This window comes from Felis catus, chromosome A3 (genome assembly GCF_018350175.1).
Source record: "Felis catus isolate Fca126 chromosome A3, F.catus_Fca126_mat1.0, whole genome shotgun sequence".
Taxonomy (NCBI): Eukaryota; Metazoa; Chordata; class Mammalia; order Carnivora; family Felidae; genus Felis; species Felis catus.
In genome coordinates this window covers 25426550-25451779 of record NC_058370.1, presented here as the reverse complement: position 1 = coordinate 25451779, position 25230 = coordinate 25426550, and the positions used below count along the sequence as shown (strand labels likewise).

Genomic DNA, 25230 nt, shown 5'->3' with positions numbered 1-25230 from the left:
TTTGTTCCAAACATTGTTTCATTCACATAGTTTAAATTGCATTAGAAATTTTGATAGTGATGAAATCAGGAATTTAGAGTGAATCATTGGGTCTTTCCATTGAATGGGGAAGATCGTAACTTCCAACTTAATATAGACCTATAGACTTAAATATTTTTTGTGGATATTATAATTTACAATATGCATTGTTAGTCTGTTTTAGCTTTCTTAAAGAGTTATTTAAAATGATAAACTTTGGGGCGCCTGGGTGGCGCAGTCGGTTAAGCGTCCGACTTCAGCCAGGTCACGATCTCGCGATCCGTGACTTCGAGCCCCGCGTCAGGCTCTGGGCTGATGGCTCGGAGCCTGGAGCCTGTTTCCGACTCTGTGTCTCCCTCTCTCTCTGCCCCTCCCCCGCTCATGCTCTGTCTCTCTCTGTCCCAAAAATAAATAAATAAAAAAAACGAAAAAATAAATAAATAAAATGATAAACTTTTAGGGGCTCCTGGGTGGCTCAGTCAGTTAAGCGTCAGGCTCTTGATTTCAGCTCAGGTCATGATCTCATGGTCTGTGGGATCAAGACCCACATCAGAGCGTGCTTGGGATTTCCTCTCCTTCTCTCTGTGCTTGCTTGCATGCGCATATGCATGTGCTCTCTCTCAAAAATAAATAACATTAAAAAAATTAAAATGATAAACTTTTAGAGGGAAAAGTGAACACTTGAAGTATTGTCTGTAATTAGAATAGGAAGTTAGGTGTAAATAAATAAATGTATATATATTTAAACCCAAAAAGTACCATTGCTGTTCAGCTCACTGTATTTCTTTCTTGCCCTTTCATTTCTGGCCAGTTTGAAAGACTTAAACTGCATTATCGTTTCTTTTATTCCTTGGTTTGTTATAAAGAACAATACTGTATGTAAGAGTAACACAGCATAATCAAACAATATGATCCCATAATGCAGGGATAGTTCAACATTTAAGGACCTAAAAGGAGAAATAAACTGTCACTTTAATAAATAGATCCCTTCTCCTTATAGAAAAGCTTTCAGTTTAATCAAAACTGAAGACCTATTTTTAGTAAAAACAAGTAAAAGGCCCCAAGTTTTTGGTAGATGGAAACTTCAAGGATATAAATGCAAAACATACTCTTTAAATTAGCGCTCACACTTAAAGATGGTGAAAGGCAGTAGAGTTTGGTTTGGGCTGTGGGAAATGCACAAATGAGAGAACCCGACCTACAATTTGGGGGTTGGAAGTCCAGCCAGACACAAAGAACACAAGGAAGCTGTGGCGACACCTCCCCTGGTCTTTATCTGATGTGACATAAAGACCACATCAGATCGCTTCTCCCAGATTCATTGTAATAAAGCATCTCAGCAACATATGCATCTTACATTCCTCAAAGATTGAGATCAATAAAATGATTAGTTAATTGAGTTCTCTTTATATTTACCTTACTTTCTGGAAAGGAAGAATAAAGCAAAACTATCCTGCCCTTAATCCTCAACCTTAATTGTGTGAGGTCATCATTGTCCAAATTTCCCTTGAAAATGACAAAAAGATGAATTTGTTTCTGTGGCTTGGGGTCTCTGCTAGGTTGTTCTATTTTTATTTAATTTGATTGTCAACAGCAACGCTGGCAGCTAGACAGTATTGACTGCATGTTATAAGCAAGAAAACAGACTCTGAGAAGGAACTATTCCTGCTATCAAAGAGCTAGACAAGGGGCACCTGAGTGGCTCAGTTGGTAAAGTGTCCAACTTCAGCTCAGGTCATGATCTCACGGTTGTCTCCCTCTCTATCTGCCGCTCCCCTGCTCGCTCACTTGCTCTTTCACTCACTCTCCAAAAAAAATTAAAAAATAAACATTAAAAAAAAAAAAAAAGCTAGACAAGTAGCAGAGCCTCAGTTTGAATCCTGATCATCTGCCCGAATCTAGAGACCATGTATTTTTTTATCAGTATATCATATTCCTCTAAAAGAGCTGTCCAAGAAAATATAATGCAGTCCACAAATAGGGGCCACATATGTAAATTTTCTAGTAGCTTTATTTAGAAAAACAGATGAAATTAATAATATAGGTCTAAAATATTTCAACAGGGGCGCTGGGTGGCTCAGTCTATTGAGTGTCCAGCTTCGGCTCAGGCTATGATCTCACTATTGGTGGGTTCGAGTCCCATGTTGGGTTCTGTGCTGACAGCTGGGAGCCTGGAACCTGCTACGTATTCTGTGTCTCCCTCTCTCTCTGCCCCTCCCCTGCTCATGCTCTCTCTCTCTCTCTCTCTCTCTCTCAAAAATAAACATTAATTTTTTTTAATATTTCAACATATAATCAGTATTAAAACTTAAGATATTTTACATTCCTTTTCTTTAGTACTAAATGTTGAAACTTGCTGTTATTGTACTCAGTATATTTCAATCTAGACTAGCCACATTTCAAGTGTTCATTAGCCATTTATGGGTAATGGCCACCATATTGAGCAATGCAGCTCTATATTGTGAAATCCTCTGCAAAAATCTATACCTTGAAAACGTGAATTTGTGTAATATTATAGAAAGAATCTTTGCATTACACATGGATTTGCCGGAAACTTTTTCTGAATAACCAGAATTTGGAGGATATTTGTTGACATGACTCGAGGACATCTACTCATATACTCAAAGTTGTCCTGTCAGAGAACTTCCAGAAAGTAGTTAAAAGAAACCATCAAACCTTTAACTAGTTTTTGTTATTTTTTTTAAAGGACTTGTTTCCCAGAAAGGGGGGTTAATAAATAAACTGTTAGAAACCAGGTTGAATCAAATACATAGAATTTCCCTCCCTTCGTGGCATCCTGTGGCTGTAGGTGCCATAGGAATATATAGTTTGGTGGTTTTGCACAACCATTTGCTTTTGATTACTCATGATGAGATAGTTTTCTTCAAATATTTGACAATGTTAAGACCCCTGGAAACAGAACTATTAGTGACCATTGCCCAGAACTACTTCTTAGCTGTCTAGCAGTGGCATGTGCTATTTTTGTAATAAGGCAAACTGCTCAGTGCCCAGAGTTCCTTAACAGAAGCTGGTATCAGCCATTCAGGGAGGTTGTCCAGACCTTCCCATTTTGGAAGACAGCTTGATCTTTGGTCTCTGATATACTCCTGGCTCCGCAGTTCTGTTTTTTGTTTTTTTGTTTATTCTTTTTTTTTTTTAATTTTTTTTAACGTTTATTTATTTTTGGGACAGAGAGAGCCAGAGCATGAACGGGGGAAGGGCAGAGAGAGAGGGAGACACAGAATCGGAAACAGGCTCCAGGCTCTGAGCCATCAGCCCAGAGCCTGACGCGGAGCTCGAACTCACGGACCGCGAGATTGTGACCTGGCTGAAGTTGGACGCTTAACCGACTGCGCCACCCAGGCGCCCGTTTGTTTATTCTTGAGAGAGAAGACGGAGCGTGAGCAGGGGAGATGCATAGAGAGAGAGAGACACAGAATCTGAAGCAGGCTCCAGGCTCCAAGCTGTCAGCACAGAGCCTGACACGGGGCTCGAACTCATGAACCACAAGATCATGACCTGATCCAAAGTCGAACACTCAACCGACTGAGCCATGCAAGCGCCCCACTGCAGTTCTGTTTGTATGGTTATCCACCCTAAGGCCGAAATTGACAGGCTTCATCATCATACTTCAGACTGGAAAAACATTTGAATCAGCTCTTCAAATATTAAAGGGATATGGATCCAATTTGGAACCCTAGCCCTGGCAAGCTGTTTATAAAGTTTGAGGAATAGCTGTGTACAGAAAATAAAAACATTTGTACATCCAAGTTAACGGAGCATGGTCCTGTGATTTAGAAAAACAATTTTTTTTACATATTTATTTTGAGAGAGAGAAAGTACGAGCAGGGGAGGGGCAGAGAGAGAGAGGAGAGGGAGAATCCCAAGCAGATTCCACACTGCCGGTGCAGAGCTCAACACAGGGCTCTAACTCACAAACCATGAGATCATGACTTGAGCTGAAGTCAGACACTTACCTGACTGAGCCACCCAGGCGCCCCAGAAAATGTTTTTTTAAGTTACAGTTAACTTGGTGGTTACCTTACTAATATTTGAAAGATAGGGCTGGGTACATATGCCTTTGCGTTGGACAAACGTTTTTACTTACTAGAATATAATTAAAATAGTGAAAGTTAATAGCCTTTACAATTTAATATTTCCAATCTGAAAGGATAACAGCCACGCGCATGCGCGCGCGCGCGCGCACACACACACACACACACGGGAGGATGGGTATTGAGGTAAATTTAGCATCTTTGGGATGTAAAAGGCTATTGAGACAGTTCAAATGAACAAAAGATTTGAAGTCTGGGAGGATATTCCCCAGCAGTTTAAAAACAGATATTCAACTTCTCTATCGTTAATAGAATTAATTGCTTATGATTTATATAACATTATACTGCTTTCATTTATGTGTAATAATGCTTTAGTAGTATGTATATTTTTGAGGGGTGATTTTTAAGTGGTACTGATGGAATCATATAATTTTATCTTCATACTTAGTCTCCCTATTGAGTAAAACTATATGAAAATTTAAGATAAATGGAATAGTTTGTGCTCTAGAATTACAGTAAGCATAACTTGCTTATACTTGTGCTATTAATACTGACATCATGCTTCAACAGAACCAATAGCATAATTACCTCATATGGATCCCCCCTCCCCCGTTCAACCAACAATTGTTATGAAACCACTATTCTTGAGCTTATAACATCCTAGGCATGGTGACAGATGATGAAAATAAGGACCAACAAATTGGAAGAAAAGTATCGGGGAAGATTTAAGTGTAACTAGAGAAAGGAGATGGAAGAAGTTCTAGGAAATAGAGATGGTATGACCAGAGAACGACCATGACCTAATAAGAGACCAACCTAATTGGGATGTAGAACTGTTCATGAAAATGGATGTGGGCAAGTATTGGAGTTTAGTGACTGGGAACCATGAAGGTCCAGTCTAAGGAACAAAAGATACAGAGATTCTTGAAGAAATGGCTGCTGGTAGGAGAGTGCATAATAGTTTGAAACCCGGAGAGAGTCTAGTTAGAGGCAAAAGGGACTAATCTAAGGCAGTGGTTCTGAGAAAAGAGAGAGGTTGAGAATGAAAAGGTAGAAGTGACAAGTCTGTACTGACTCAATGGAAATAAGGAGGTGTGAGAGAGAAGAGAATTCAAGTCTAGCCAAACTTGAATGTGCTACTTTGGATCATTGTGATTCAGTACTGCCTATTCTAAGTACTGAGGGTATTGTAAAGAAATAGATGGGGCATTTATTTCCCCCAAAATGGGCATGAGTCAAGCAAACAAATGCTTGATTGGTACAATGATAATAAATGTAATGAAGAGAATAAACAAGGACATGGGATGGTCTGGTAGGGAGAATGGAAAGCAGCTTCAGATAGGGAAGCTCTCCCTGAGAAAAGTGACATTAGTTTTGACTTCTGAGTGATAAGGAGTCAGCCGTGCAACAACTTGGGGGAAGCCAATTCTAGGCCAGAGGGATAGCCTGAGTTAAGTCACTGGAGCACAGATGCATCAGTAGATGGAACCAGAGAGACCAGCTGTGTGAGAAATTTTTATCAATTTTCCTGCTCTCCGGAAAAACAAGTAAGACAGATTTTTATTTAACCAGGACTGCAGTTAGCTTATCCTTTGACTGTCTCAGATCTCTGAGTTATCTGATTTGGACTATATGTGTTTGGCCAGAATAATAATGTTTCACAATGTTCAGAGGTCAATGCTCAGTAGGTTTAGATTGTGGTAGGGGTAACCTCCACGGGAAGGCGTGATGCAAATCAAATGTAGTTTTAAGTCCTTTCTGTTCATGTGAGAAATATTAACTTGGTGGAGACTTGAAACAGATGGTGTGCAGTTAGAGTAGATAACTGTATTATTCCAAATAAACCATTGCTGAAGCTGGGAAGCAAAAATCCATATTTCACTTTTTCCTATTGACATTATCAAGTCAGCTGTGTTGCTGCTGCGTTTAACTTGCATTAAGCTTATCAACAGGGTTTGATGTTGGCAGGCAATTCCAACATATCTTTAAATATTAAAGTTATTAGCTTCAGAGGAGACCTGTTAGTTACTTTCAATATATAGTTACATAATGATTGTTAATACATTACTGATGGATAGCTGTCTAGTAGTATCTTGTACTTAGTGTAACAGCACTTCTCAGTGGTTACTGTATGGCCTTTCCTAATCTCTCTTTCCTCTCGGCTACAGAGAAGGAAAGCAGGAGTGTGGAGTGACTTGCCCAAGATCCCACAGCTGATTAATTGTGAGAACAATCAGGATTCAAAGTCCTATCTCCTAGTTGTATTCTAGCCTTCTTTCTTCTCCATCAGAGGCGTCAGGAAAGCAATTGTGGCCAATACTGAACTCATCATCTCTCCTCTCCAATGTACTGTCCCTCTTGTGGCCTCTGTCTTGGTCACTTGTCTTATCTTCCACATCTAATGAGTCAACAAATCCTATTTATTGTAACTCTAAATATCTTTGAAATCCAATCCCATTTCCCCAGTCCTGTTGCTACTCCAATCTCAGGCCATAATCATCTCTCATTATAACAACCATGTAAGTGGTCTCTTCCGGCGTTGTGATCTTACTATTTTTCCTATTGCAACCAGTGATTTTTCTTTTCTTGTGAAATAGTTCAAGCTTACAAAGTAAGAAAAAAGCACAGCATAAAAAACACTCATGTAACCACTCTTAACTTTATCAAATTTTACTGATTTGTCTTACTTATATTTTGCTTCCAGTATTTCAAAGAATTAAGCCATTAGGAGATGCCTGGGTGGTTCAGTTGGTTGAGCATACACCTTGATTTTGGCTCAGGTCGTTATCTCAAGGTTATAAGATTGAATCCCCTTTGGGATCCGTGCTCAGTGTAGAACCTGCTTGAAATTCTCTTTCTCTTTCTCTGTCCTCCCCCCACTTGCACACACTTTCTCTCTCTCTCTTCAAAAAAATAAACCATTGGAACTACAGTTTGTACCACCTGATTCATGCCCTTTTCTTCCCTTTGCAGTAGTCATCATCCTGGATTTGATGTTTTATTTTTATTTTTTTGTATTTCCCCTGCCCCCGGGGATCATGACCTGAGCTTAAATTGGTATCTAGAGTCAGCAGCTCAGCCAACTGAGCCACCCAGGCACCTCTTAAATTTGATGTTTATTATTCCCTTGTTTTAAAAAAGATTTTACTATGTATACATATGTAAATGTACCATATGTAGATTGATCTATTACCATATGTAAATTTTTATGATTTTAGGCTTTTATTAAATTAAAAAAAATTTTTAATGCTTTATTTATTTTTGAGAGCGAGAGAGAGACAGAGTGTGAGTGGGGAGGGGCAGAGAGAGAGGGAGACACAGAATCTGAAGCAGGCTCCAGCCTCTGAGCTGTCAGCACAGAGCCCAATGTGGGGCTCAAACCCATGAACTGTGAGATCATGACCTGAGCCGAAGTTTGACACCCAACCGACGAGCCACCCAGGCGCCCCGAGGCTTTTATTAAAGTATTCCTCTATCCGTACTTTTCTTGCAGTCTGTTCTTTTTACCCAATAATACTACATTGTTTGGGGATTTATCCTTTTAATACATAAGATATAGTTCACTTATTCAGTAGTACTATTTCATTTGTGAATATGCCTCAGTTTTGTTGCTGGACATTTAACATGTTAACTTTTATACCTAGATTTTAGTATTTGCTCATCAAGTTACACTAAAAATCTTGCATGTAATTAGAATTGCATTGAATTTATACATTAAAATGAAGAGAAAATAATGGGGACAAGTCTTCCCATCCATAAGCATGATAGATGTAACTATTCTTTTTAAAAGGAGACTTTTTTCTCTTTATTTGGAGAGAGAGTGCATGTGGGTGTGCACAGGAAGGGGCAGAGAGAGAGAGAGAGAGAGAAAGAAAATCCCAAGCCAACCCCACACTGTCAGTGCAGAACCCCCACAATGGGCTCAAACCCATGAACTGTGAGATCATGACCTGATCCGAAATCAAGAGTCAGATGCTTAACCAATTGAGCCACCCAGGGGCCCCTTAAATCTCCTTTTATGTCTTTTCAGTCAACTTATCTTCTTCATAAAGGGCTTATTATTTTGTGTTAGGCTTATTTCTACATTGTTTATAATTTTTATTGTAATTCATATCTTTTTGAAATTAGTGTTTGTTTGCCAGGATATAGGAATGCAATTCATTTTTTTTTTAAATTTTTTTTCAACGTTTATTTATTTTTGAGACAGAGACAGAGCATGAACGGGGGAGGGGCAGAGAGAGAGAGGGAGACACAGAATCGGAAACAGGCTCCAGTCTCCGAGCCATCAGCCCAGAGCCTGACGCGGGGCTCGAACTCACGGACCGCGAGATCGTGACCTGGCTGAAGTCGGACGCTTAACCGACTGCGCCACCCAGGCACCCCTGCAATTCATTTTTAAAATATTGGACTTCTATCTAACAATCTTGCTGAACCTGCATAATCTAATAATTGGATGGTTAGATTCTCTTGGTTTTCCTTATAGAAGGTCATCTAGTGTGTATAAAATGACAGTTCCAGGGGCTCCTGGGTGGCGCAGTCGGTTAAGCGTCCAACTTCAGCCAGGTCACGATCTCACGGTCCGTGAGTTCGAGCCCCGCGTCAGGCTCTGGGCTGATGGCTCGGAGCCTGGAGCCTGTTTCCGATTCTGTGTCTCCCTCTCTCTCTGCCCCTCCCCCGTTCATGCTCTGTCTCTCTCTGTCCCAAAAATAAATAAAAACATTGAAAAAAAAATTTTTAAATGACAGTTCCATTTCTTCCTTTCCTATATGTATTATTTCTTCTTAACTGTTCTGCTGCTGTGGCTTGACTGGTGAAAAATGTTGAATAGAAGCATTGATTTATCTTCTTTCTGAGCTGAAAGACATTGCTTTTAATGTTTCATCAATAAGTATGACATTTTATAAGGGTTTTTGGAAGAGAACCTTTGTCAAGTTAAGGAACTGATGTTCTATTTCTAGTTTTGTTCATATTGAGTGGAAATTGGGTGTTATCAAATGCTTTTTCTGTAATTATTGACGTGATTTTAAGGTGTTTCTTTTAATCTGTTAATATGGCGAATTTTTCTGTATTTAAAAAAATTTTTTTAATGTTTATTTAATTTTGAGAGAGAGAGACACACAGAGCATGATCAGGGGAGGGGCAGAGACAGAGGGAGACACAGAATCTGAAGCAGGCTCCAGGCTCTGAGCTGTCAGCACAGAGCCCGATGCGGGGTTCGAACTCATGGACTGGGAGATATGACCTGAGCTGAAGTCAGACACTTAACTGACCGAGCCACCCAGGCACCCCTCTGTATTTTTTTTTAAACTTTTTTTAAGTTTATTTGTTTTGAGAGAGAGAGTGCACATGAAGGGCGGAGAGAGAGAAACCAAAGCAGACTCACACTGTGACATTGTGGAGTCTGATGTGGGGCTCGAACTCATGAACCATGAGATAGATCATGACCTGAGCTGAAATTGAGTCAGTCACTTAACTGACTGAGCCACCCAGGAACCCTGTATTTTTTTTTTATGTTTATTTTTGAAGGAGAGAGAGAGAGAGAGAGAGAGAGAGAGAGAGAGAGAGAGAGACCAAGCATGAGCAGGGGAGGGGCAGAGAGAGAGGGGGAGACCCAGACCCAGAATCCAAAGCAGGCTTCAGGCTCCAATCTGTCAGCACAGAGCCCGATACGGGGCTCGAACTCATGAACCATGAGATCATGACCTGAGCCACCCAGGTGCCCCTTACTGTATTTTAAATATATAAAATTATGCTTGCATTCTTGGATAAACTCAACTTGATTGTGATTATAGAAAAATACACTTCCGTATTTGGTTTGCTAACTTTTACTCACCTTTATTGTGTTATAATTTAGATAGAATTAGCATATTACAGTCATAATGTAAAATATTTCCATCACCATAAAAAGATTTATCATGGGGGTGCCTGGGTAGCTCTGTTGGTTATGCGTCCATGCCTTAATTCCAGCTCATGTCATGAACTTACCATTCGTGATATGGAGCCCCCAGTCAGGCTCTGCACTAGAGCCTGCTTGGGATTCTTTCTCCCTCTGTGCCCTGACCCGAGTGTGTTCTCTCTCTCTCAAAATAAATACAAATTTTAAAAAATTAAAGAGAGGATGTATCTTGCCCCCCTAATGTGCCTTGTTGTAGTCTGTTTCTTTCCATCGGTCCCAGACAGCCACTTGGCTGCTTTTTGTCCCTAATTTTGTCTTGTCACAAAGTTTTATATAAAGAGGGTAATATGGTGTGTAGTTGTGTTGTGTGTCTGGCATCTTTCACTTAGTCAAATGCTCTTAACATTCATCTATATTGTTGGATATGTGTGTCCGTAGTGTTCCTTTCTGTTGCAGTATTATAATTTGTGTTTCTTTGATGACTGGTATGCTGAGCATCTTTTTACGCCCTTATCAGCCATTTGTAGATTTTCTTTTGGGAATTGTCTCTTTAAATCTCTTCTGTTCATTCTGAGTTGCTTGTTATTATCAAGTTATTAGGGTTATTTGTATAGTCTTCATGTCTCTGTGTCTGGGATCAGAGGGCACTTATAGAAGATAGAGAAAGGAGGGATGACTAGGGGAGAAATTAGCATCCTCATGAAGCAAGTGATCCTTCACAGTTAGGTAGTCATCTTTGAGGTTCTTCTCTTAGATAGGTCTGTCTGTTTTTGGAAGAACATCAAATAACTAGCATCATTTTTGTAACTCCTCAGCTAGCTCTGACCTCAGTTGTTAGTATTCTGTCTTTAAATAATGTTTTCTTTAAAAAATAATTTTCCCTGTTTTTAAATAAACTTTTGTATGTTATTTTTCTTGGAGGTCCGTACGTAAATTGTCTTTATATCCAGTCTTAAGGGAATAAAAATGTTATTCAGATGAACCACTTCAGTGGAAGCTGCAAAATAGATTTTATACGCATAGAAATAAACTAAGAATTAGAAATTTAATTTGTCAGTTTTTTAATCAGCCTTTGCAGAGGTCAGTAAACTATGGCCACTGGTATTTTTGTAAATAAAGTTTTATTGGAGCACAGCCACATCTGTTCCTTTTTGCATTGTCTAGAGTGTGCTGTAACAGCAAAGTTGAATAGTTGTGACAGACACCATATATTGTCCACAAAGCCAGAAATTTTTACTGTCTTGGCCTTTGCAGAAAAAATTTACTGATCCCTGAACTATAAGAATGTATTCGATAAATTAACTTTATGTATTTAAAAATGTGGAATGGAAAAAAAATATTTTCCAATCTATTTTTAGTATACAGTAAAGTATTAATTTTATTTTAATGGATCTCTCTGTCTTCAAGATCCCTTGTAAAGCATCATTTGGTCATTTCTTACTTGAGTCCTTATGCCTCAATTTTTGTTGAATGATAAATTATCTGTCATTGTAAACAGTTATTCCTGGCTGTCTCTGCATGTGAAGCCTGCATGTGATTAGAAAGTTGGATGTGTTGTCAGGTTCATGGCAGAGCTACATGGATGAGAAATGTTCATCCTTAAGCAGGTGCTATGCGCACAATCAATTTAGCCAGCCTTACAAGCCTACAAGTGCAACAGTAATTTCGATGTTCTTTCCTCTAACTTTAGCAGATTAGAATTGTCAATCTTGGAAATGTTTCTCATCTGACAGTTACGCATTCAGAATATTTCCCTATTTTTGGCAATGGTTAAAGAGAGACTGTAGACAAGGAAATCTTTTTTTTCTGATGTTTTCCTTGGTTCTGATCCCAACTTTAGGGGCACTATTTAAACCATATCTTTCATGATTTTGTCCTTATGTGCTACCTGGCAAGCTCATGTAGCCTTCCCCCTGAACTACTTATTGCTCTGTAAAGACATCCTTGACCTTCACACATGGTAATGTTTCTACTTTTTATTTTCTTAGTACTTTGCAAACCTTTCAATATATATGTTTACCTTAATCAAGGCCCTATCTTCTATTGTCTCTTTCCCAAAGCCTGGCAAATACAGGATAGTCAGTAGCATGGGATCTAGAGAGCCTCAAAATTCAGCTACAAATGATAACACATAATCCAATTATTTCTCAATAGAGGATTGTTTAAATGAACTATGGTACTTCCACACAGTGGAATATCACGCATCTGTTAGCAACAAAAGGTTGTGGAATTAAGCATTGCAGGACATATTTTGAAATTGTAAAACAAAACAAAAGAAAAACAAAAAAATCAAGGAGCAGTACAGTTTGTGGTATAGATCCGTTGCCTACTAGTTTACTGCTCTGCAACAAACCACACTAAAACCTAGTGGTCTAAAACAGTGTTGATTTTTTTGCTCATGACTGTGAGTCAGGCAGTTGTTCTGCTTTTGGTTGTTCTTACTTATTCGTATGTCTGCAGTCAGCTAGCTGCAGACCAGACTCCCTAGGATAGGCTCTCACGTGTTTGGGGTCAGCTGGCCTTAGCTCGGACAGCTCACCTCTGTTCCATGTGGTGTCATCCTACAGCAGAGGAGTCTGGATTTGCCTTCATGGCTGGGTCAGGATTCCAAGAGAGGCTCAGAACTGGCACTCTGTCACTTCTATCGCATTACGGTGGTCAAAGCAAGTCAGAGGCTCTAGCCAGATTCTGGGAATAGGGAAATAGATCCCACTTCTGGATACATTGCAAATGGGGTGGATGCAGAGAGGCCATTACTGGGGACATTCAATTTAACATCATTATGCTTTCTTTTTATAAACAGGGGTGGGATAGGAATTTATATTCGTGTTTACTCATTTGTGCATGGAGAAAGAATGGAAGGATACACAAGAAATTAATTAAAATGGTTACGTATGGGGGCTCCTGGGGGGCTCAGTCATTTGGGCGTCCGACTTCGGCTCGGGTCATGATCCCGTGGTTCGTGGGTTCGAGCCCCATGTCGGGCTCTGTGCTGACAGCTCAGAACCTGGAGCCTGCTTCAGATTCTCTCTCCCTTCCCTCCAAAATAAATAAACATTAAAAAAAATTTTTTTTGACGAAAATAAAATGGTTACCTTTGAGGTGGGGTAGGTAGGGACAGGAGCAACAGATATTTCTTTTTATATCATGGTTATTTCTGAACCATATAAATGTATAGAAAAGAAAATTAGGTGGTTTTGCCTCTGCCCCCAAAGATTTAGAGGTTTAAAAGGTTTAAACCTTCCCATAATTTCTTAGTAAGGAGTCTTTTTTTTTTTTTTTTTTTTTTTAAGAAATAGAATGACTTCCTTGGTCAACATGTTTGGAGTGATCAGTATTCCTGTTCTATTGATCTGAAAGATCTATATTCACCTCATTTTTCTCAGTGATGATAATCAGGAGCACTTGACCATATCTTCTACCCAAAACTCAGCATACATAAACATCTCAATGGCCAAATAAAATTATTTGTTTTAATAGATTTGTAATCTAATTCAAGTAAGTACATACTGTATGGCCATTATAATATATGTTATGGTACCCCTCACAGAACTTGTTTTTGTGTTATCCTAGGAACACATGAGGAAAATCATTACCACACAAAACTAGTAAGTGATAAAGCATTTTTCACATCAAGTTCACCTTCTTTTACCTAAGCATACTTTTTCCTTGTAGCCCTGGGAGTTTCTTTTCTTTCCAGTAGTCTAGGAAGTCCTTCTCCTGACATAATTGTATTTTTCTTACTTCATATTTATACCTCTTCTATTTCTTTTTCTGTTTTCTGCTTCAAAGTAATTTTTTAGAACTTTTTAAAAGCAGTTTAGGGGCACCGGGGTGACTCAGACGGTTAAGCCTCTCCAACTGTTGATTTTGACTCAGATCATGATTTCACGTTTCAGGGGTTCGAGGCCCTGCATCAGGCTCCTCGCTGATGGTGCAGAACGTCCTTAAGATTCTCTCTTTCTCTGCCCCTACCTGGCTTGCGCTGTCTCACAATAAGTAAATAAACTTAAAAAAAAAAAAAAAAAAAAGTAAAAGCAGTTTATAATGCTTTGTAAATACTTTTGTTTATGGGCAGTTTAACATACAGGATTCTTCTCAAGTAATATTTATCTGGGATGTTTGTGTTTGTGTTCTGTATTACTTCTCTTATAGAAGTGTTCTGCTCTTTAGTTTCATGTCTGATTCTTCAAATTCCTGTGTGAGGAACAAAAGCTCTGCTGTCACACAGAGAACTGTTCATTACTGTGTTCTCTCTCATCAGTTTTCTGTTTTCATGACATCCACATCATATTGCACGATGGAGAACTAAAATCATCATTCAGACACACTTTTTCATGTTTGCTCTTCTTTTAGTTCCACTAGTGATATTGGAAATGCATGTGGTCATGCATTATTATTATTATTTTTTTAATGTTTCATTTTGAGAGAGAGCACATGTGCCTGCTCGAGCAGGGGTGGGGCAGAGAGAGAGGGAGGCAGAAGATCCGAAGCAGGCTTCAGGCTCTGCACTGACAGCAGAGAGCCTGATTTAGGGCTCAAACCCACAAACTGCGGGATCATGATCTGAGATGAAGTCAGATACTTAACCGACTGAGCCACCCAGGCGCCCCTCGAGTTTTATTTTTTAAGCCATATATACCTAAGTCTTCAAAATAACCAAAGCACAAACTCAGAGTGACTAAATCAGTTACGCTGAATCTTAAAATTTATGTTTAGAATCAAGTTGAACCTTTATGACAAAAGTAAGGGTTATTTTGATTTTCTTGGACTGAAGACTATTTCTTTTTGATATTCCAAGCAGTGGTGTTTATGGGTTCAGAGTGCCACTTGAGAGAAAGGAATTTCTTCTCTTTGCACTGTATCTAAGGTTCTCTGGCATTGAAAAGATCTCAAGATATGGTTGGTTTTTTCAAAGAATTCAGCTAGAATATAAAACATGAGTATCTGTTCCAAAAAAATTCAGAAATGAAGTCACTGTAATAGTGATGACATGAAGGCATGGCACAGCCAACAATCAGAGGGTTAAAATGCCTACTTTGGAATGTACCCCTTATCCACCATTTGAGCAGCTGCTGTATTGTCATGTTGTAAACCACTTGGATAGATCTCACACCATGAAGTGCCTTCATGCCCCCAGCCTCCAATAAGAATACCCCCTTGGTACTTGGTGCTTTTGCAGCTGTTAATTCTTGAATCATTCCATGTAATCTCGCTGAGGTTAGATGGATTAGCTGTTGATAGTGTACCCATTTTCTATGGAAATATTAACTCGGTCATGGTCACATAGCTAGTTAGGTGGTATATCCAGAACTTGACACTAGGCTTCCTGTTTCCTAATCATCATTTCTGTTTACTGAGTACCTTCTCCAGCCAGCACTAGTTGAGGTATTGTTTTTTACCCTCACCTGTTTCCTACCAGGTAGGTCTTATTACCTCTTACTTTACATTTGTTAGAAATGACCCAGAAAGGTGAAATGATTTAATAAAAGTAATGTAGGTTCTAACAGAATGAGAATTCACGTGAAATTTCTCAGCCTCCATACCCCATGTTTTTTCTACTAGTCGATGTTATTGAAACATGAGCTACAACACTAGTGTTGCAGATTTATGAGTAGTGATGTGAACAAGAGATGTGGGTAGTTTCAATCTGTAAACGGTACACTGCGGGGTGGGTTTTGCCCAGTATCTAAGCTTTCACTTGGTGTATAATTCAGTGTTCTGCAGTTGGGCTCCTCTCAGTTTTTCATTCTGCCAAGTGCTGAATGTTAAAACACATCTTGCTGTTACGTCCTCCTCGGGCCTTTGGCGCCCTTGCTGTAAAGGCAGGTGGTCTGAAGAAAGGCTCCCTCTAGGTTGTTGCACACTATACACAACACATTATAGTGCGAGACAACTGTCAGTTCCTTCCTTCCCCTCTCCCCCCACCCTCCAGAAAGCTGGGCCCCAGATGGGAGAGCTGGAAACATGTCAACCATTCTCTGAAGGGCATTGAGAAAAATACTGTCAAGAAGAAAAAGGCAAACGCAACAGCTCATTAGTCCACTAATCAGACAGGACGACCATCAATTTCACAAAGAAAATGTCCTGGACAGAGAGATGGGAAGAGCTGGCAGAGTGTTGCCCACATGGCTCTCAGAGAGCCGCGCATTTTTGTCAGGGGTTTTGTAACTTGAGGACATTACTTGATAGACTTTATGTATTCATTAGATCTCTTTCCAAAATATGACCAATGCAAACTGAAGCATAAAAATAATATTTGGTGATATTTTCCTCATTAAAACATGCTCATAAATGTGCAGAGATGGGCTTTTTTGCCAGTGTCATGAATGTATTGTGTCTACAGCTATGATCTCACAGAAAGAAATCTTTGGTTTAACATTCTCATTTGAACCTTTGGTGTATCCGTGTCTTGTTCTTTAAATTGAATTCAACAGTTATTGGAGAATAAATACATGGCACTTACATGAAAAGCTTGGAGTTACCGAGAGGAACACAGTTCAGTTTAAAGATGATTATGGTGAACCTGGTCCTATTATTAACCAAGTATGTAACATGTTCTTTTTAATGGGGGAAAGTAACTGAAGCTGTTTTAGAATATTGCTCCAGTCCTGTTGATACTTGTCCAGACCTATTTCTGATGTCATTAAGTTTAATCTGTCAAGTTTCTTTTTCTGGAATTTGTCGTTCCCTACCGTTATCAAACAGCTGCTTATGAATTGTCCCCATGGTGAACTAACCTGTACTTTGTTTAGATTCAGCTCTACTTTTCATCTTTTTAGATACTGTACATCATAAATGAGATTTGTATGATTGATGTCAGGGATGTTGACTCCACCTCTTTTTCCCTGCTTATCCCTAGTTAATATATATAAAAATTTAGTACTTTGTCATTTGTGGTAATTTATATACAACTGATTGTGATTCTGTTTCCCTGCTGTGCAATTGATGCCTACTGGTCTAGACAGACCCACGTTAGCTTTTTTCCCCCTATTATTTGATGAATTTATAAAAAAGAAGTCAAAAAACAGTGCATTTGAGACAGGCTGAATATGCAACCTGGTTTCTTCCTTTCTCAGCCACTATCTTCACTGTTAACTTTCAGGTCATGTTACCCTTTGACCTTGCTGGCTTGTTTTAGTTTCCTGTGATTGCCATAACAGAGGTCACAAATTGCGTGGCTTAAGACAACAATAATCTCTCACTGTTCTGGGGGCTAGAAGTCCAAAATCAAGGTGTAAGCAGGGTTGGTTCTTTCTTGGGACCTCTGAGGAAGAATCTAGTCCATACCTGTCTCCCAGCTTCTGCTGGTTGCTGACAGTCCTTGGCATTCCTTGGCATACGGATGCATCACTCCCGTCTCTGCCATCATGGTCACGTTGCCCTTGCATTGTGCAACTCCGTCCATCTTCATGTAGTCTTCCCTCTGTGTATGTGCCCCTTCAGCTCTTCTTAGGAGGGTATCATTCATAATGGGTTTAGAGCCCCCCCTCAATAATCCAGGATGATCTCCTTCCAAGATCCTTAGCTACATCTTCCAAGACCCTTTTTCCAAATGAGCATATATTCACAGTTCAAGGTAGTCAGAGGTACAGTCGTCCTGCTCCCCCAGCCTTTAACCACAGGAGATACATTCTAAGACCCCAATGGATACCTGGAACTGCAGATAGTACCAAATCCTAAATACATATTATGTGTTTTCTTATACACATACCTGTAATAAAACTTAATTTATAAGTTAAGCACAGTAAGAGATTAACAATAAATGAAAATAAAATAGAACAATTATAACAATATACTATAAGTTATGTGACTGTGGTTTCCCCCTGTCTCTCCCCCTCTATCAGAATATCTTATTGTACCGTACTTACCCTTCTTTTTGTGATGATGTGAGACAATAAAATGCCTGCATGATGAGGCGAATGACCCAGGCATGATGACCTTATGTTAGGCTACTCTTGCCCTTCTGACTCTCTACCCATCAGGACGATCATGTGTTTCCAGACCATGGTTGGCCACAGGTAACTGAAACTGTGGAAAGTGAAACTGGCTGAAAGGGCACTACTGTAGATACCTTTTGAGGGCCCTCCATACAGCCTACTCAGATAAGCATCTTCTTAACTTCTCAGTCCTCTAGGAAAATACACTGGTGTTTCATATTTCATATTTCAAATTACTGTTACGATTTTTATTACCTTGTGGACAACTCTGACCTCCATTCCTTTTATTCTCTCTAGTTGGTGCTGAAAAAAGAGTGCCAGCAATGCCTGGATCGCCTGTGGAAGTGAAGATACAGTCAAGATCCTCACCTCCCACCATGCCACCCCTCCCACCAATAAATCCTGGGGGACCCAGGCCAGTGTCATTTACTCCAACAGCATGTGAGACCTCTTAATTTATTTGGGTTTGTGGTTCAGGGTGACGTTTAGATCTAAGTGACTGGCTGCTATGAAGCCTTCTGCATATGCTATTCAACCATTTCAAAATAGCTGTAAGGTATTTTATATCTCCACACACACATATGTACATACACATATTACACACACACGGTTATTTCTTTTATAAATTGCTTTTGCCCTCTGAGAATAGTACTTAGCTAATTTAGGCATTTGAAAATTTAGTGGTATAGATACTTTGTTTTCATACTCTGGCTATTAAGTAGCTATTTTAATTTCTTGGCTCTAAAATGAATTTAAATTATTATATTGCTTTATAGGAATCAGTGTAAATTTCATATAATTACCAAACAACTTCTAAAACTATTCCAGGACTACCATGGTAAGGCTCTTGACAAAAGAGAATGAATATTGTATTAGTTTGCTAGGGCTGTCACAACAGAATACCACAGACGGGTTGGCTGAAACTCACAGTTCTGGAGGATAGAAGTCCAGGATCACGGCGTCAGCAGGTTTGGTTTCTTCTGAGGCCCCTCTCCTTGGCTGCAGATGGCCACCCTTCCTGCTGTGTCCTCCCATGTCCTTGCCTCTGTGCATGTGCATACCTGCTGTCCTTTCCTCTTATAAGGACAATAATCATAGTGGATTACGGACCACCACATTACCTAATGTAACCTTTAAAGGCTGTGTCTCCAAATACAGTCACATTCTGAGATGCAGGGGATTAGAACTACAACATAGGAATTTGGGGGGGGGGCATAATTCAGTCCATAAGAATTACATTAGCCAGGGGAGCCTGGGTGGTTCAGTCAGCTAAATGTCCAACTCTTGATTTCAGTTCAGGTCATGATCTCACAGTCATGGGATCAGGGCCCACATACAGCTTTTGTACTCAGTGTGAAGCCTGCTGGGAATCTCTCTCTCTCTCTCTCTCTCTCTCTCTCTCTCTCTCACTCTCAAAATAAATAAGCACTTAAAAAAAAATTACATTAGCCAATAAATACATAATAGATGTTCAACTTTGCATCAAGTTAATGCAAACTAAACCCAATGTAATACAAGAATGTTCAAAATGGAAAGTAATATCAAGCTTTGGTGAGCATATGGTGAGCTACCTGAACACTCCTACATTGTTTGAATGTGAGAAAATTATTTGGTAGTATTTAGTAAAGTTGAATTTTCACAAAGCCTGTGTAACTCAGCAATCAGTCCTATATGTATAGTTAAACACACAAACAAAAGTCAAAAGAAGACCCAATTTGAAATCTAGACTTACATGCATACATACTAACTTGTGTGGATTGTTTTTCAATTTTCTTTTAATGTTTATTTATTTTTGAGAGAGAGAGAGAAACAGATCATGAGCGAGGTTGGGAGAGAGAGAGAGAGGGAGGTAGAAGATCCTGAGCTGTCAGCACAGAGCCCGATGCAGGGCTCAAACCCATGAGCCACAAGATCATGATGTGAGCCAAAGTCGGACACTTAACCAACTGAGCCACCCAGGTGCACCTTTACGTGTCTAGATTTTAATCTGAATTTTTCTGCCTTTCTGTGCCTGTGCATGTTGACTCTCTCAGATACTGTGCCTCATAGAGCAGAGGACACTCAGTGTTTATGGAGTACCCACAATGCATTAGAGCACTCTGCTAGGCACTATATGCATTTTCTTATTTAAATGCCTTTACATAAGCTTACACACTATCGTTGCTCAAACATGTACGTTTTTTGTGTTTATTATTTTAAAAGGCAAAAGAGTCTAAGCGATACAGCTTTAATAGAAATTTTAATTATTATATTTTAAAACATTTGAAATTGAGTAAGTGGCAACTGTAGCAATCTGGAACTAGAAATGAAGTTTAATATCCTTTTTAAAATTCTATTTTCGGGGCGCCTGGGTGGCTCGGTCGGTAAAGCGTCTGACTTCAGCTCAGGTCATGATCTCGCGGTCCGTGAGTTCGAGCCCCGTGTTGGGCTCTGGGCTGATGGCTCAGAGCCTGGAGCCTACTTCCTATTCTGTGTCTCCCTCTCTCTCTGCCCCTCCCCCATTCATGCTCTGTCTCTCTCTCTGTCTCAAAAATAAATAAACGTTAAAAAAAAAAAATTAAAATTCTATTTTCTATTTCAAAGTTCTACATCCTTAGATATAGGTGCTATCTTGAAATGAAGAGATTTAAACCTAGGCTGTCATTCAGATTTCAAGATACAGACAATAGGAATAGATATATCTGCACGTAAATTCAGCTCTTTTTACCTCCATATTTGACTACTTCATTTTACTTCAGAAAATGTGCTCATAGCTTTCACTGAAGAGGTTGTGAAAAGGCAGCGTGGCTAAAAGCACAGTAATATATTCCACTTATGGATTGCTTCAAAAGGGGCAGCTCTCCAATGGCAATTGACCTTTCTGTGAACACAAAGAAACAGCAGACCATTGCAACTAATTTTCTGGATTGCTGAGGTTGAGTATTGAGCTTTCCTTTCCAGTAGCTCTAGTGATCTCTTTTAATGAAAGATACAGAGGAGAATTCGCCCTTTCTTTCTTAGCCTGTTAGTCTTTTATGTAGTGAATCATTCAGCAGCTTTTTCCTCAACACTTACACTTTGCTAGCTAATGAACAAAGCCAATCTATTTATGTATGGTATATACAGTCTACAAAACTTAGTATAGTATATACAGATATAGAACATAGTGTTCATTAAGAAGTGCACAGTCTTGGGGCACCTAGGTGGTTCAGTCAGTTGAGTGGCCGACTTTGGCCCAGGTCAATCTCATGGTTCGTGGCTTCAAGCCCCATGTTGGGCTCTGAGCTGACAGCTCAGAGCCTGGAGCCTGCCTCAGATTCTCTGTTTCCCCCTCTCTCTGTCCCTCCCCTGCTCATGCTCTCTCTAAAATAAACGTTTAAAAAAAAAAAAAAAGTGCACAGTCTGTTAAGACAGTGCAAATCTAGAAAAAGTAAGTAGGTACCATAATGGAAGTATCTGTAGGCAGCACGGAGAAGAGTTATTAAATCTGTCAGGGTTTACCTTAATGTGCAGCCACAGAATCTGTTAAAGAATGTTTCTTGATACAGGTGATACCTGAGCATATATAGGATGAGGAAAAGTTTGCTAGATCAAATTTGAATCTGGATCAGTCAAGTAGTAGGAACAGTATGGCTGACCAACTATGACCGGCATGGAGGCAGAAGGAGGGACGTGGAAGATTTTTCATGATTAATGACTTGGTGTTAAGCCCAATATAAGTAAATGGTCAGTTTTCTAAGTTAGGTAAAGATTAAATAATTGGGCTCTTTAAATTTGTCTTAAGTCTTGACTTAATTTGTTTCTTATGTTTTTAGACATATGTTTTAATTTCATCTTCCTAGATGTTCAAGCCTGGGTATGATTAAGTGAAAATCTATTGACGCTAGGTCACCAGGTAATTTTATTTCACCATTCAGTGAAGAAGGAGAACTTAGTTCTAGGGTGGTGTTGCAAATTGAAACTAGCAAGTAATGAGTAAGAATGATGGGGAAACAGTAATTAAACTCTCATTAATCAATCACATGTATTATAATTTGAGCAGAAATTGGTATGTTGTCGTGTGTAGTGTCTAGAAAATGCTTTATTGAATGATCAAGAATTCGGCACTATTAATATCACACTGTTGGAGCAGAGAGAAACTGACTGTGATGGGCATGAATATTCTGAATGGTCCAAGAGATGTGTACCTTATATACCTTTTTGCAGGAATAGGTCATTAAATCTATAGCCTAGAGAAAACATTTCTCACTTTAACAGAACTCTCTCTTTTCTGATTGTCTGTTCACATGCTACATTGTAACTGATTGCTTAACTTCTTTGGAACCCTAAGATCAGGAAGGAGGTGTCACATGAAAGGTGCGCACTTGTGCGCGTAAGTGTCCAGTACACTGGAAATACGTATCCTACCAGACTCAGCTTCTGCAGTACCTGTTGCAGGAAATCTTTACCTACCCCGGCCCCATAGCAACTATAGTTAGATAGCCTTTCTCCAAGCTCTTACAGCACTCCGTACTCTTATTTTAACACGTCTGTGTTATTCTGTTAAGATTTTTGACCTGGTAGTCTGTCTTCCTATGTAGTAGTCTCACTGAGGGCAGAAACAGTTTCTTGTATATTCTTAATATGTGCTTTACAAAATTCAAATGAATAAACGAAGGCTAATGCAAACAGGAAGAAATTAACAAAGACCTGTGTGTTTTGCACTTAAACAGAGTCTTTCATTTTGGCTTTCTTTTAGTAAGCAATGGCATCAACCATTCTCCTCCTACCCTGAATGGTGCCCCATCACCACCACAGAGATTCAGCAATGGTCCTGCCTCTTCCACATCATCTGCACTAACAAATCAACAGTTGCCAGCCACATGTGGTGCTCGGCAGCTCAGCAAGTTGAAACGCTTCCTTACCACACTGCAACAGTTTGGCAATGACATCTCACCTGAGATTGGGGAGAAGGTGCGGACTCTTGTTCTAGCACTGGTGGTAAGTACAGCATCACTGTCCACAGCTATCTGAGTACGTGGCTCAGAACCAAAGCCAGCAAACCTGGAGCAACATGGCAAAATATGCAGACTAGATTAGTTATTATATAACTCATATAAACCTGTGGAATTGTGGATTTCAATTATGGGTAACAATACTTATTAAGGAAACAAATTTATAATGTTTACCTTATTATTTCTTATTACGTTGATTTAATTCCAAGAAACAGCTCTGAATTCGTCGTCAACTGAATTTCAACAGGCTAGTGAGGTTCAACCAAGCTAATGCAAGGTTTTGTTACTTAATATATTCAGTGCCTGGTGCATTGTTTCCAAACCTGAGAGAAAAGAAAAACAGGAAGTTTAAGTTTCAGGATAATAGTTTGTAAAATTATAAGTCTCGTGGTTTAAATAGTGTCAAAGGGATTACATTCTTCAGCTCTTCATGCAAATATAGTTTCTGTAGAATTTTCAAACCACACATTTTTCTTTGTACAAGGAGTATGGTGGACCCATGATGGTATAAGGCAGTAATTTCTGACATAGACAGTTGGGTGGGGTTTGCGTATCACTGTATATAAGGAAAGACTGACAGTTCCCTATGTTTGTAAATTGAATTCTACAAGATTTACCTCTTGAAAAAGCACCTCATGGTTCTGCATGTTAGGCTCTACTTATGTAAAAGTGAATCACGTTACTAAGCCTTAATGCTGTAGTTCTCAAAGTGTAATCAGGGACCCTTGAGATTCCCCCAGACCCTTCCTGGAACTTCTGAAGGCAAAAATTATTTTCATAATAATGTTAAGATGTTCCTTGCATTTTCATTCTTACTCTCTAAGGAGCATACAGTAGAATTTTCTTGAAGCTGCATGATACAGGCTGTTGAAATGGATTAAATGCAGAAGCAGATAAGAGAGCCCAGTTGTCTTTTAATAACCCAGATACCAAAAAGATTTGCAAAACTGTAATTACAGTGCCATTCTTTCTACTACATTTTTGGGGAAAATACTATTATTTTGAAATGGGTTAATAATAAATGGTTTCCAAATTCTGAAGTTAATTATTAATATTGGGATTATTGATAGATGTAACCCACATAAATTAGAGGAGTCTGAGGCTAAAAAGTTGAATAACTTAACAGATTTCTCAGTCTAGTGTAGAAGAAACAACTTTCATACAAGGCAGAATGTGATAAATGACTTTTTCATCATTTCAGATTTAATCCCTTTTGCTTTTTAGAGCTGTTAGGTAGTTCTTTTTTTTTTTTTTTTTTTTTTTTAAGGTTGTTCATTTTCATTGCTACATTATATAGTGTTTTATTGTAGGAATACAATTTGTACTTTTTGCTCTTGATGGGCATTTGAGTTGTTTGCATTTTGAGGCATAGTCAAAGAACCTAATACAACCCCCAAGTTCTGAAATTTCTTAAAAGAATTCACAGGACTTGGCATATAGCTGTGCTCACAACTAAGATTTATTACAGAGGCATAAGGTTACACAGCTGGATCATAAAGGAAAGAGATACTGTTGGAATCTAGTGGAATCCATGTGCAGGCTTCCTTATGCTCTTCTCTTGTATAAATAGTCGCACAGAGCTCACTCTTCCCCCAGCAGTGAAAATGTAGTGACATATGTGTGATGCTTTTGCCCAAGAAAGCCTATTCGAGACTCCATGCCCAAGGTTTTTACTTGAGTCTGGGTACATAGGCAGTCTTTGCCAGCACCTACTAAAATTCCAAATTCCCAGAAGGAAAAATCAATGTTCAGCAGAAACCGCAATGTTTGCAAAAACACTATCTAGGCACAGTGAGCCACCCTTATCAGTTAGAAAGGTTTTTTTTATTTTTGTTTTTAGGGGGAAAATGTTTTTGGTCAAATTTTATGCTACTAGATCTAAAGTAATAAAATTGGGCTTTAAATGTCAAAATGAGTTTGAACATAATTGTAAGCAAAGCAGACATCAGAATGTCATACCAATTCTAGCAACAGATTTAGGCACAACTCTGTATATATATTTTTAAGTTTATTTATTTATTTTGAGAGAGAGAGAGAGCACAGGCAGGTGAGGGGCAGAGAGAGAGGGAGAGACAGAATCCCAAGTAGGCTCTGCACCATCTGTGCAGAGCCCGATGTGGGGCCCAAACTCTCAAACTGTGAGATCGTGACCTGGGCCGAGATCAAGAGTCGGATGCTTTACTGACTGAGTCACACAGGCGCCCCAGCTTTAAGTGGAGTCTAAGGTTTAAGATAATTTCAAGAGTAAAAGAAAAAATGATAGCCCTCATTTGCAAAAAAAAAAAAAAAAAAAAAAAAAAAAAAAGAAAAGAAAGAAAAACAGAAAAGAAGTCCATTCTTTTTTAAAC

The 25230-nt window shown here is 39.1% G+C and overlaps 1 protein-coding gene across 4 annotated transcripts in view; it reads left to right on the top strand.

Annotated features, from left to right (window-relative positions):
• Positions 1–25230, top strand: part of CBFA2T2 (CBFA2/RUNX1 partner transcriptional co-repressor 2) — a 140695-nt gene that overhangs the window by 79922 nt on the left and 35543 nt on the right. For all 4 annotated transcript variants that reach the window (XM_006929846.4, XM_006929844.4, XM_003983612.5 and 1 more), the window contains 2 exons: positions 18207–18350; positions 22627–22868. In XM_006929846.4, coding sequence (XP_006929908.1) covers positions 18207–18350; positions 22627–22868 — 386 coding nt within the window. The remainder of the gene's footprint in view (positions 1–18206; positions 18351–22626; positions 22869–25230) is intronic.